Source organism: Meriones unguiculatus, chromosome 5 (assembly GCF_030254825.1).
Source record: "Meriones unguiculatus strain TT.TT164.6M chromosome 5, Bangor_MerUng_6.1, whole genome shotgun sequence".
Classification (NCBI taxonomy): Eukaryota; Metazoa; Chordata; class Mammalia; order Rodentia; family Muridae; genus Meriones; species Meriones unguiculatus.
In genome coordinates, this window is record NC_083353.1 from 29,094,909 (window position 1) to 29,110,054 (window position 15,146).

General features: G+C 39.6%; 1 protein-coding gene across 6 annotated transcripts in view; it reads left to right on the forward strand.

The window, feature by feature from the left end:
- Positions 1-15,146, forward strand: part of Mctp1 (multiple C2 and transmembrane domain containing 1) — a 564,452-nt gene that overhangs the window by 349,497 nt on the left and 199,809 nt on the right. For all 6 annotated transcript variants that reach the window (XM_060383587.1, XM_060383590.1, XM_060383588.1 and 3 more), the window contains one exon: positions 13,389-13,559. In XM_060383587.1, coding sequence (XP_060239570.1) covers positions 13,389-13,559 — 171 coding nt within the window. The remainder of the gene's footprint in view (positions 1-13,388; positions 13,560-15,146) is intronic.

The following is a 15,146-nucleotide window of genomic DNA, read 5'->3' on the forward strand; positions in this document are numbered from 1 at the left end:
GTACAGTCATCTCTTAACAAAACAAAACAAATAAACAAAAACCTTCTCTTTGCAAAAGATGAAGATCATTACAGAAAACCACAATCAATCAAAATGCAGAGTTGTTGGACCCTTTCCAAAATGATATCTACCCACATAACTCCAATACCTAAGGCTTATGGGTCTTTGCAGAAGAAGGGACAGAGAATTGGAAAGTTTTCTGTGAGACTGTTTCTCCTAGAAATGTCAGAAACTATACCCATGATGTCTCACTAACATGGCTGCCTATACATGACCTGAACAAGAATGGAACCAATGAACAACCTAATGTGGACAGGGGAAGCTCAAGAGGCTTCAGCTCTAGACAAAGAACAGGCAACTAAGGGATGCTGATAGCTGGAGAAATAGTCTTCCCCAGGGAAGAGCCCCCAAATGGTTGTCCGATAACTAACGGATAGCATTGAAAACATACACACAAGTAACATTGTAGAAACTGAGAAGCTTGTATTTATGTATTTAGGAGTATTTACACACACATACAGCAACATTTAAAGAAAAAGAGACCATGAATTTGAGGTAGCATGAGGAGCATATCAGAGGTTATGGAAGAAGAAAAGGATAAAAATAATAATTTTTTAAATTAATAAAATAGAGGCTGAAGAGAAGAACAGTATGACTCCTTTTGCAAAAAATCCATGTTTGCATATCAGCACCCACATCCCACAGCATCTAAGCCCTAGTAACGCTCTAGCAGACACAGAGAGCCCTCTTCTTCTCTCCTTCATAGGGACTGCACTCACACCATGCTTGCATCTGTGCACACGCGTGCACACGCACACACACGCACACACACACACACACACAGACACTTAAAAACTTTCAAAAGACACTAGTAAAAGGAAGAAAGAGAACACACATGTGTTCTGTGAGGAAGTAAACTCTGTCATTTGTGTTCTGAGGACCAACACGCGTGTTCTAGAGGTGACACATTAGTTATGTTGAGTCAATCCAAAACCCAACGAGAGCTTTCTCAGCTGGGATATTGGTACTACTTATACCTTACTTTTCTTGAAATTGAAATAATGGGAAAAAAAGCAAAAGTGACACAGAGGAATTCTAACTACCTCGAAGCACAATATTTAGAATTCATTGGAACACAGTGTCTTAGGACAGGGCATTACACAGGATATTTGGCAGTTACCATGTTTCTCTTGAAAACAATAAAAATAATGGTAAGTCAAATCAGTTACTCTAAGTCATAATTTTATTATAAACCTTTAGTTTCCAATGAAGCTAAATGTCTGTAATAGAACATTTCTTTCAAATATTTACCATGCTTCTGTTTCTTTCCAGAAATCTCCACCAAGCAGGTAGCTAGATTCTGATGAGTTCATTGAGGAAACCACTTAATTGAAAGCACCGTAGTGGATTAAGGATTAAAACAGGAATAAGCCAAGACAAACATAAAATGGAAGACAGATTTATAACAGGCGAAGAAGAGCAGTACAAAAAGCAGAACAGTTCACAGTGGTATTAGGGCATACCTTGTGGTCAGTGCAGAGTGGTAGCAGGCAGGCCTTCTGGTCAGGGCAGAGTGACATCATCAGGGCATTCCTATGGTCTGTGACATGATCAGGGCGTGCCTTATAGTCAGCACAGAGTGACATCATCAGGGTGTGCCTTATGCTCAGGACAGAGTGACATCCATGTGTGCCCTATGTCAAGGCAGAGTGACACTAGGGTGTGCCTTCTGGTCAGGTTAAGAGGTAATGTGTCAGGTGAAAGACTGCAGCAAAGGGGAAGAGGCGTCAAGTGTGTAAGAGAAGAGGTATGTGCTCCAGCACTTACATCATGGACAACTCAGGTGTACAGCCTGTGTCCTCCCAGAAAAGGTCACAGATCATTTCTATTTTACATCTTAAAGTAAGACTCTTGAAATATTTATACATTTTATTTGAAGTTATTAAAGAAAAGTCTTACAAATCAAATTAAGAGCTATTAGTTTTCTTTCCTATATCTTTGGTAAATATGCATAGATGTTTTAATATTGAGATATGGTTAAAATATATATGACCATTTTCTTTTGGGATGTACACAGAACATCACAATAAAGGTTTGAGACCTATTTGGCCACAGACTTATACTATATAGTTAAAACCCCTTAAACATAATTAACTTCCTAGCACCATGTATTGTATGAAGAAGAACTAAGAGAAAATTTAAAGATAAAAGCCAGGACTTTCTCTGAGGCATACAGTGGCTGTGAATCATCTTCAAACAAAGGATCTGGAACTTTATTACCAGAAAGACACTTTGTACCAGGCTGCACAAAACTCTAGGGGCCTTCTGCAAGCAATCACGCTTCGAGAAGGAGGACAACTGCAGAACAATCTGCTTGTTGGACCTGATCATCCAGCTGCAATTCACTGGAGCAAACTCTGTAGGAAAATGCAAGGATAGTGCATGCCCCCATGCCTGGGATTGAGTTAATCATTGCCCCACGGCCTAGTTTTTACAGCACAAAGCAGTTGTCCTGGGCTGGCGTTATCTTCTCTTTGTTGTGGCCTGTGGACCATTTGATTAAATAAAAGCCTGTGTCGCCTCACTGCTGAAAATAACCAAAAAGAGCTGGCTCTATGCAAGGCTCATTTTAAGCCATAAGCCATGCCTTTCTCTCCAGTCTTGCAGGGTCTGGGTCTCATATGGAAGGATTAGGATTTACACAGGTAACACAATCAGGGTAACAAAAGCCAATGGCCATTTGTACATATCAGAGAGCAGCCTGGACTGTTTCCTCAATCTACACAGATTGATTTTGCTTTTATTTTTTAATCTGGATATTGACTAAGAGGATATATCCTGCTACTATTTGGTATTTTAAGTAATGGAATTAGTAACTCTTATTAAGTATAATGATAGTATAGCTGTGCCTGCAATCTGTGTGGTAAAGTATACCTTTGATAGGCTTTAGAGGACAATATACAAACAGCTTTTATCTGCTTTACTGAATAACATGATCTTGAGTAAGTGGCAGCTGACTTCTTTCCTTTAAGCCTCTAATTAGCCTTTCTCAGTAACCAAGTTATATCTATCTACATGAAAGTCTAAGCAATTTGAAAACTTGTAACAATAAATCTTTTTGTGTCGTAAACTATTTAGGCTTCTTTTCTAAAGGGAGGAAAGAGAGGGGGAGAGGGAGAGAGAGAGAGAGAGAGAGAAGGAGGTAAATAAGCAATTTCAAATTAAAACCTCAGTCTTGGCAACCTCTGCAGATTTGGCCTTTGGGCTCTGTTATTTTACCTTCAAAGAGACGCCTGTCATGACAAACTGTGTGAAACACCAGCGTCCATAGATGTTTCTCTAAGCTCGCTTTTCGCTTTTCAGTGTGATCTAGCCCAGGCTTCAGACTGTCTTGATTCAGTTCTCCCTTGTGGTGAAGTAACCAAGGCCTGGGTTCTTTTCCCCTCACTGGAGAACCCCTTTTCTAGTGGATGTGGAAACCTGATCACCCACCTCCTCCCAATGGTGACTTCCTCCGGAGCTCCCCCTCCAGTCCTCTCTGACCTGCCTCCCACTGCCCACCCACAGCATCAGGAGGGAAGTGACCTCTGTTTGTTTTCTTTGGATGCTTTTGTGGATGTCAAAGGCACAAAAAGAAACGGAGCAAATCTCCATTAATAGATATTCTTTTTAAATTTTCATAAGACTTACTGCTGATGTGAAAGCACAATTGATCATTGTTGTCCATGTAACTTATTTTTCTTGAATCAGTCTTGGGAAAAAATATTTCCAAAAAAGGTAAGGCATCAGATTGGGGGGTGGGAATTCTTTTTTGTTTCCTTACAATTTTTATTAATTACAGTTTATTCACTTTGTATCCCATCTATAGCTTCCTCCATCTTCCCCTCCCAATCCCACTTTCTCCCCTCTTCTCCACCCATGTCCCTCCCCCAGTCCACTGATAGGGGAGGTCTTCCTCCCCTTCCTTCTGATCCTAGTCTATTAGGTCTCATCAGGAATGGCTGCATTGTCTTACTCTGTGGCCTGGTAATGCTGCTTCCCCCTCAGGGGGAGGTGATCAAAGAGCAGGCCAATCAGTTCATGTCAGAGACAGTCCCTGTTCCCATTACTATAGAACCCACTTGGACACTGAACTGCCATGGGCTACATCTGTACAGGGGTTCTAGACTATATCTATGAATGGTCCTTGTTTGGAGTATCAGTCTCAGAAGAGACCCCTGTGCCCAGATTTTTTGGTTCTGTTGCTCTCCTTGTGGAGCTCCTGTCCCCTCCAGGTCTTACTATTTCCCACTTCTTTCCTAAGATTCCCTGCATCTGCCCAAAGTTTGGCTATAATTCTCAGCATCTACTTTGATACCCTGCAGGGGACCTCATGAAACTTAAAAGCTTCTGTAAAGGGAAGGACACTATCAGCAGAACAAAATGACAGCCTACAGATTAGGAAAGGATCTTCACCAACTCTGTAGCTGACAGAGGGCTAATATCCGGATTATATAAAGAACTAAGAAATTAAACAGCAACAAATCAGTTAATCCAATTAAAAATGGGGAACAGAACTAGACAGAGAATTCTCAATGGAGGAATATAGAACGACAGACAAACACTTAAAGAAATGTTCAACATCCTTAGTCATCAGGAGATGCAAATCAAAACGACCCTGTGATTTCACCTTACACCCATCAGAATGGCTAAGATCAAAAACTCAAATGACAACACATGCTGGAGAGGTTGTGGAGAAAGGGGAACCCTCCTCCACTGCCCGTGGGAATGTGAACTTGTACAACCACTTTGGAAATCAATCTGGTGCTTTATCAGACAATCACGAATAGCGCTTCCTCAAAATCCAGCTATACCACTCCTACGCATATATCCAAAAGATGCTCAAGTATACAACAAGGGAATTCTTTCTGATACAACTATTAACAAAACACTAAAACCATTCAGCAGGATCCATCGGCTTCTAATTCTTACCAGGCAGTAGCAGCCTGCTGAGGACGAAGCAGCAGTGGACACTCCACAGCTCGGTGGTGCTCTTGGCACTGTGCTACTAGAAAGCCTCTGAGGAGTACTGACAATCACCGACATACGTTTTAAAATTAATTTTACATGCTGTTCAAAACAAGAGTTTTAGAGCGCTGCCCATTCATTCCCATCCGGAGGAGTGGCAGCCTGCTCTCTCTTCCCTGGGCTGCAGAGCTTAGCTTCAGAGTCCTAATTGTCAAAATGCATAAGTGAGTTCCACAGATCATTTCACTGGCTTGCTCTGATCTTAAAGAAAGTGTGTGTTCTGAGGCTGAGGCCCTGTACTGAAAACCACTTTCAAACATCTTAGACACATGAAAGGAAATCATAGTCTTGATTTAAAAAATAAAAAATAAAAAAGTAAATTAACATTATCTTTAAAGGCCAACTAGTCTTAAATTTGTAATAAAGCTACATATTATTGACTAATTATTTCAGAATTTGAAATTCATAGTATTATCTGACATGTTGATATTCTATATTAGCTCTAAAATTGCATGTTTACATTGGGACTGGCCCTCAAATACTGGCAGGTAGGAGAATCACACACAATACATGTGATAAAGACTCCATTCTACTACCCCCTTCCCAAATGAATTATATCCAGATAGGATCAGGCACATGAGTTTAAATAATTTTACTGGTAATAATTGATATCTAGTGCCTTAAAAGCTAAAGGATTATTTCTTCAACAATAGTCATAAATGTTGGCTTTCAGGCTGAGCTACATCATCTTTTTACTTTTCTTCCTCTTTTCTTTCTCTGCTAAGCTTTCTCCTGCTCTAACAAGCATACTATTTACACTTTAAATAGCAAACCACTAGGTGCGACCTCACGCTCCTTCCTCCTTCCTGTTAGCTGCCCGGCAGGTAGTTTTGGTTGACTATAGACTTCAACAAATGTGTACTGTTGAGACACATTTTATGCGAAAAATATTAACAAAGGGAGGTAACGAAAAATAATTATATAGTGGGCACCTACTTCTCTCTAAATTGTTCAAATATTCAGAACAAGTCATTTCATAATTATTTAGTGGGCACCTACTTCTCTCTAAATTGTTCAAATATTCAGAACAAGTAATTTCCTTGAGCAGTATATTTAAAGGCACCACTAAAGACTTTTAAAAGTATTAGCAATATCCATGCCAGAGAGGGGATAATAGTTATGATTACGTAAAGAATAGATGTGAGAACACATGTGAAAGCCAGTGTGCATATGAATGATGAAATGATTCAATAGGGTCTCTCATATATGAAGAGGCATCAGAACCTCCTAGTGAGCTGATTAAACTAGTGCTGAGCCCAACTCTCAGAGCGTCTGAGGCTACCTCCCTCTGAAAGGACCTTGAATTTCTGATAACTTCCAGGCAGCACTGAGGCCCCTGCTCTGTGGAATACGCATTTATAAATGTGCTGTATAGAAACAGCAAATTTTTGAAATAGAACAAGTGAAAGGCACCCTGGCACATCAATGTTAGTATAAGGCTTCAGGATGCCTATAGCCGCGGAATTCTGCTCATCACCACCACATTAGTGAGTTCCCCAAAAGCCTGGATTTTAGAAACAGGTAGGACTGGCTGACTACTCAAGGAAAGTGAGGCTGCTGTGGTTTGTGGAGAGTAGTTTTGTGCATGTTCATCCTACCTGCGCCCTGAAGAGTGTTCTTTATCTACACAGAACCACACGTAACATTTTGAAAACAAGTACAGGAAAGGTGAATCCAAGAGGGGGGCCAACAGGCCAAACCACACAGAAATTTCTAGAAAGATGTGATTATGGTCATCTCATTGTGGATGGTGGTTGGGAGGGAAACCATTTCAACCACTCCTGTGCATGTGCATCACTCCCTCAAATCCAACCGGTGTTTAGGGTGAAAGTACGCATGCCCATGCTTTAAATCTTCCTAGATTGTACACAATAACTAATACAATATAAGTGCTTTGTAGTTACGTTGTTTAGAGAGTAATGACAAGAAAAGTTCCATACATGTTCGGTATGAAAGTGTTTTTTTAATATGTCCAGCCAGTCATTAATTACATATATTGAAGGAAACCCCATGGCTATGAAGAACCAACTGTGCCCAGTGCCATTTTTTTGCTAGTATTGACTGTCTAACCTTATATAACCGACTGTCCTCCTCTACCTTGTACTGATATTAACTTTTTGTACTTCATAGCCAAAATTAAATCTGTATCTGTTTAATGACTATGCTGTTTACTCAAATTATGAACTTACCCAGTTAACTCTCTGGTGAATTATGTAGTTTCTTACATGAAATATGCCATTTTGAACAACAGTTAATTGAAGATGAAAAAAAAATCCTTAAAATTTTCTGATCAGGATTTTGTCTTCCAGTTGTTTTGTTTTGTTTTGTTTGTTTGTTTTCTCTCCCTTAGACAACTGGAAGACAAAATCCTCAACTGCCAAGTACCTGCTTAGGAGCTATGAGGATGCCCTAATAAAGCTTTCTAGTGGGGTGACTGGGTCTTCTGGGACCTTTACTCAGGTTTGGGTAATGTCAGCCATTTTAGATTGGTTCTGTTTATACCTTCCCACTGGTCTCAGGCAGAAAAACTTCTCGTTGCTTTGTCTTCCCCCAGCTCTGCAGGTGGAACTTGTTATCCTTTTGAGATATTTTTATTTTGTGAGACTATTTGTAATAAAACAGCATATTTCTATAAAAAATATCTGATCAATTTATTTTCAGAACCTTTTTATTCTTGTTAGCCCATTAAAGAGGTCATGTTAATTCCCACGTTTTTAAACTATTTTTTGCAAAGTTTGTTCCTGCTCCTCCTCTGATTCCTGTGTTGCTTAGGAAATAGCCTCCTTGTAGAAATGCTAAGCATTTCTGCATCATAATGGCATTTGGCAGATCCTCCATGGACACCATGTTTTTCCCTCCTCATGCATTAATCTTCTCATGTGGGAAAAGGAAAAAGAAACAGGAAGGAGAATAACATGCGTAGGTTTCGGGTCTCCTACTGTGGAAGAAACCATCTCAGCATTGCTTGGTGGCAATGTGCAACCAAGATTGTGCCCCATATCCTTTGGGCTGTGAGCATAACTCCACCTGCTTCTAGTGAGTATGTAGAAGAAAGCATGCTTCAGAACAGTGTCTGCCGTGTTTAGTAGTTCACACCCTGTGCCTACATTACACATCAGTAGACAGGAGCTGAGGCTTTGCTTTTCTACATTGCGTGTTAGTTGAAGCGGAATGCTACCATGTACACAAGCACACTTCTAAAATCTGAGGCTTTATATGAATTGGCAGCTACTAACTCATGTTCTGTTCTAACAAAATTCCCTTCTTACTTGCTGTAACATTTGCTTTCCTCCTTTACCAGTCATACTTCTCAGCAAAGTTGTCATAGCCAAAGTGTAGAACGCCTCTAGGTGCTGCTGTTAGGGCAGTCTCAACACCAGCTGTTTAATCAACCAGAATCTATCCATAGGATAGCTCAGTGGTAGAGTTCTTGCCTACATGCATGAGGTCTCAGGTTCAAGCCTCACCACTACCAAAAATAATCAATTGACATGCCAATAGAACCTAAAACAAACATGAAAATCCTCAGTCCTTGTTTGGTGCAATGAATTCTAAACAATTATTTTGAGAAATGTAATGTTTTGTTCCAATAAAATTCAATGTAGAAGTAGGCTTCATCCCAGGCATGCAAGGGTGGTTCAACATACGGAAATCCATCAATGTAATCCACTACATAAACAAACTGAAGGAGAAAAACCACATGATCATCTCCTTAGACGCCGAAAAAGCATTTGACAAAGTCCAACACCCATTCATGTTTAAAGTCTTGGAGAGATCAGGGATACAAGGCACATACCTAAACATAGTAAAGGCAATATATAGCAAGCCTATAGCTAACATCAAACTCAATGGAGAGAAACTTAAATCAATCCCACTGAAATCAGGGACAAGACAAGGCTGTCCATTGTCCCCATATCTCTTCAACATAGTACTTGAAGTCCTAGCCAGAGCAATAAGACAACTAAAGGAGATCAAGGGGATACAAATCGGAAAGGAAGAGGTCAAAGTGTCACTATTTGCAGATGATATGATAGTATACATGAGCGACCCCAAAAATTCAACCAGAGAACTCCTTCAGCTGATAAACACCTTCAGCAAAGTGGCAGGATACAAAATCAACTCAAAAAAATCAGAAGCCCTCCTATATATCAAAGACAAAAAGGCTGAGAAAGAAATTAGGGAAACAACACCCTTCACAATAGCCACTAATAACATAAAGTACCTTGGTGTGACCCTAACCAAGCAAGTGAAAGACCTATTTGAGAAAAACTTCAAGTCTCTGAAGAAAGAAATCGAAGAAGATATCAGAAGATGGAAAGATCTCCCGTGCTCATGGATTGGTAGGATTAACATTGTGAAAATGGCCATACTGCCAAAAGCAATCTACAGATTCAATGCAATTCCCATCAAAATACCAACTCAATTCTTTACAGACCTTGAAAAAAAGATTCTCAGCTTCATATGGAGAAACAAAAAACCCAGAATCTCCAAAACGATCCTGTACAACAACAGATCATCTGGAGGTATCTCCATTCCTGATCTCAAGCTGTACTACAGGGCAACAGTAATAAAAACTGCATGGTACTGGCATAGAAACAGAAAGGAGGATCAATGGAACCGCATAGAAGACCCAGAAATAAATCCACACACCTATGAATACTCGATATTCGACAAAGAAGCCAATTCCATTCAATGGAAAAAAGACAGCATCTTCAACAAATGGTGCTGGACCAACTGGATGTCTACATGCAAAAAAATGAAAATAGATCCATATTTATCACCCTGCACAAAACTAAAGTCAAAGTGGATCAAGGACCTTAACATAAAACCAGATACCCTAAATCAATTGGAAAAAAAAGTGGGGAACAGCCTAGAACTCATTGGCACAGGAGACAACTTCCTGAACAGAACACCAACAGCACAGGCTCTAGGAGCAACAATCAATAAATGGGACCTCATGAAACTGAAAAGTTTCTGTAAAGCAAAGGATACTGTCATCAAAACAAAACGACTGCCTACAGATTGGGAAAGAATCTTCACTAACCCTTTATCTGACAGAGGACTAATATCCAGTATATACAAAGAACTAAAGAAGCTGAAAAGCAGCAAACCAAGTAATCCACTTAAAAAATGGGGAACAGAGCTAAACAGAGAATTCTCTGGAAAGGAATATCGAATGGCAGAAAAACACTTAAAGAAATGCTCATCCTCATTAGCCATCAGGGAAATGCAAATCAAAACGACCCTGAGATATCACCTTACACCCATCAGAATGGCCAAGATGAAAAACTCAAGCGATAACACATGCTGGAGAGGTTGTGGAGAAAGGGGAACCCTCCTCCACTGCTGGTGGGAATGTAAACTGGTACAACCACTCTGGAAAGCTATCTGGCGCTTTCTAAGACAAATAGGAATAGTGCTTCCTCCAGACCCAGCTATACCACTGCTAGGTATATACCCAAAGTATATTGCTCAACCATGTTTATAGCAGCTCTATTTGTAATAGCCAGAACCTGGAAACAACCCAGATGTCCATCAACGGTGGAATGGGTACAGAAATTGTGGTATTTTTATACAATGGAATACTACTCAGCAATCAAAAAGGAGGAAATCATGAAATTTGCAGGCAAATGGTGGGATCTAGAAAAGATCATTCTGAGTGAAATATCCCAGAAGGAGAAAGACAAACATGGGATATACTCACTTATATAGACCTATAAGATATGATAAACATAATGAAATTTATACACCTAAAAAGATAATCAATTGAGCGGACATGGGGTAAGATGATCAATCCTCATTTAGAAAGACGGATGGGATGTGCATTGAACGTATGACAGGAGTCTACTGAGCGCATCTGAAAGACTCTAACTAGCAGTGTTTTCAAAGCAAAGACTCATGACCAAACCTTTGGCAGAGTACAGGGAATCATAAGAAAGAAGGGGAGTTAGTCTGATGGGGAAAGGATAGGAGCTCCACAAGGACCAAATATATCTGGGCACAGGGTCTTTTCTGAGACTGACATTCAACCAAGGACCATGGATGGATATAACCTAGAACCTCCACTCAGATGTAGCCTGTGGTAGCTCAGTAACCAATTGGTTTCCCAAAGTGAGGGGAACAGGGACTATTTCTAACAGGAACTCAATGACTGGCTCTTTGGTCTCCCCACCCCCGAAGGGAGGAGCAGTCCTGTTAGGCCACAGAGGAGGGCTTTGCAGCCAGTCCTGAAGATACCTGATAAAACAGGATCAGATGAATGGGGAGGAGGTCCCCCCTATCAGTGGACTTGGAAAGGGGCACGGTGGAGATGAGGGAGGGAGGGAGGGAGGGACTGGGAGGGAATGAGGGATCGGGACATGGCTGGGATACAGAGTTAATAAAATGTAACTGATAAAAAAAAAAAGAACTAGATCATGAGGGGAAATGAAGGTGACTGATATTTTTATTAAGGATTTTGTGACACTACTGAGCAATTTATAAATGTGCAGTATTATTCAAATAGAAATACATAGAATTCTATTATTTTTTTCTGTACTGTAAGATAATAAAAGCCATGCTGTGCACATCTCCAGTTTTGGACACTGACAGTCTGCAATGGAAAAAACTACTAAAAGAATATTAAATATTGCATATGAGGTTGGAAATTTGCACTTTCAAACTACAGGAACCATGGAAAAATAATTTATTTAACATTTTGAGAATTGTTGTGCTTTATACTTTAAAAATATTAATAAAATATTTACTCTAATAGTTATGCATTAAAAAAAAAATTCAATGTAGAAACCCAACTGTGGAACAGATGGAGGCAAGAATCCCTGTGACATAGGCAGCATTTTGTGGCGCTTGCATGCACTTTTCGAGACTTCGCTTGTCCTTCAGGACCCATTTAATACTGTTCTTAAGGCTCACAAGTGAGGTGTGTGCGTTGATGTTAATGAGACAGAGATAGCATCATGGCCCCAAATTTGCAGCTGAACAAGTATACAGCGTTGTTTATGAAGATTTCCTTTGAATTAGTGCCACCACCAGAACTGTGGTCTTTTGATGAACTTACTTTTTATTTTCCTGATAAAAGCACCTTGGAATACCTGACTTCTGATGATTGCATGTAAAACTGGCCATGGCGTTACCATGGTATAGAAAAAGCTCTGGGGTAAAAATGGGAGGAGAAGTGGACAAGGCAGGCTGTAAGTTCAGGAAGCTGAGGTAGAAGGGATTCAGCATCAAATACAGCTAGCCTATAATTGACATGTGAGAACTGAATTTCTTCTTGAAACGACTGTAACTGGGGAAAACACTTAACAACAGAAATGGTAATTCTCTAGCACCTCTTGATACTGAATCTAACAAAACAGGCTCACTGTTAGGCTCTTTCTATAGATTGCTTTAAGTGCCATTCAGTTTTTCTTAAACCATGTGGATGTTTTAGTAAATTGGCTAGTTTAAAATTTTTTTATTTTTTCACTGGCCTGAATATTGTGACTTAGATTTGAGCATATTAGAAATTACTAAAATGAGTGTTCCTATTCCAGAATGAGGAAAAATTCAGAAGTATACCAATGTAAATCACATTTTAACTTAAAAATAATTGTAAATATTTGTGACGCAAGTTTAAGACAAAGGCAATGTTTCAGGTGAAGACATTGTTTAGTTTTGTGTTCTGTGGTTCCTTAAATCATTCTCTAGGAGGCTGGAAAGATGGCTTGGTGGTTAAGAGCACACTGTCAGCTCTTCCAAAGGATCTGGGTTTAATTCCCAGCATCCACATGGCAGCTCACAATTGTCTGTAACACAAATTCCAAGGGATCTGACACCTTCACACTAATGCACGTAAAATAAAATTTAAAAAAATCATTCTCTAGAAAATCACTTATCCCTTAAGATAATAAGACAATTCTAAAATTCTCTAATTTACAACTAACCTTTCAGCTAAAAGTCATTTGCAAAATCCATTTTAATATAGAAAAATAACTCCTACAAGTTAAAACATTAAAAATTAAATAGAACAGTATGGCTGTGGTCTCATTGACTTTGGACACATTCAACACAGGCATAGCTCTATCTCTTAATTTGAGGAGACTAGAATCTGTAGTGCTTGAGCACTTTTCTAACATAAATACATCACAAGATGATAATTCCAAATCATGTTAATAATTTTGTGGTTAATGCATAATACCCCATAAATTATTGTTTTTCTTTTAACAACAATAGTTGACTAACTTTTGTTCCTTGAAAAATTATACCAGGAAAAAGAACAAGGCCACTGAGAGCTTTCAGTTTAAAACATGAGGAGCTAACTTACTTTTTCTTTGCCAAAGTTTCAGACCCAAAGTTTACGTCTATCAGACCAGCACAGGAAATCACATCTGTGGAGAGGAATCGTCAGCATCACCTTGATTGAGGGCCGAGACCTCAAAGCAATGGATTCCAATGGGTTGAGTGATCCCTATGTGAAGTTCCGGCTCGGCCATCAAAAGTACAAGAGCAAGGTAGGTCTCCATCCATTTGTGCTCCCATCACTGTTGGGAAGGCTCTGACCGGTTGGTACCCAGGCTTTTGGAGATGGGAACGCTGGATGCCTTTTGAAATAGTAACTTTGGGATATCATATCCAGAAGCAAAGCTGGCAATCTGTGCACCAGCTTTGAGTGAGCCACTCTGCTGTTCAGCCTCCATGTCTTCATTGGCCACACAGGAACCAGCTCTCAGCACATTTTTGAGATTTAAGAGAAAAAAAAAAAAGCAATATCCCAGAAGAGCATAGCACACCCCTGCATAGACAGTACTGAGGGCATTGGCTGGTGGCTGTTGCCAGCACTGATCCATGCATTATTTTGCCTGCAGTGAAAGTCTTTCAAATTACTCTGAATCATTTTGTCCAATCTGGCTTTAACCAATAGAGACCAAAGAAGTTTTTAAATTTTTTTTTCATTTTATTTAATTGAATAATAACTTTTAAATTTTGCATCATATTTGTATAAAATGTATTACAATTACAATTCACTTCTCTTCTTTCTTCCCTCCCACTCCTGCCAACCATTTTGGTCTTTCCAATTTGACCCTCTCCTATGATCTGTTCATGATTGGAATATCCATGCCACATCCAGAGCATTTAAAATGTGTTTAGGACAAAGACTCAAACCCCTGCGGTTGCTTTGAGTCATGTGCAGTAGCACAGCTTACTTGGTCTTTCTGTGTGTCAATTTTTCTTATTGCAGAAATAGAACTAGAAAATGCCTGCCTAAGCAAGTTATGGAAGAGATTAAATTAATGCACGTTAGACACATACAAGGCTTAGAATACCGCTGTGATTGTAAGTACCCAGTAAATGCTAAAAGCAGAGGGAAGAAGATCAGTGGCAGTGGTAATATTTGTAGAGTAACAATTTTATTCTTATTAGATATGTTATGCAGTAGTAGTAGCATGTTATTTATGCGATAATGATAATGCCAGAGACTTGCTGTCCACAGTTACATCTTGTTATGCCCAGTTACAGCGGCTTTCAGTGTTTACAGCTAGCAGCCACAGATCACTTGGGATGTGGGCTCCCATCCACTCTATGTTACAAAAAGGTCACGTCCCATTTCTGTGAAAGTTGTTCGCCCTGTCGAGTCCCCCTGTCCTGCAGCAGGTCTTCATCCACACTGAAGGTAATTAAAAATGCGACAGCCTGACTCAGTGACAGAAAGTGGGTATTGCTGCCAGCCTGGCTGCACCCTTGCAGAGGCCCACGTGGAAGATTCGGACATTGCTTTTAGCTGGAAGAAAGTTTTATGGGATAGACAATCCTAATATCAAACACTGAGAAGTCAGTCTGTTGATGAGCAGATTAAAAAAAGATGGACTACATTCCAAAATGCCATAGGAGTTCATCTAAGCTGAAGAGGACATTTGAATTTTCTATCTAGTTTCATCTATATTTTTCACCAAGAGCTTAAGAATTTAAAACAGCTACTTTTTCTAAAATAGGCATCTATGACCACTTCTGTCTCTTCTCAGTTAACACAATTTGCATGTTTTATAGTTCTGCTCTTTAGATATGAAATATGAACCCTACTATGGACATGTGTCTCTATT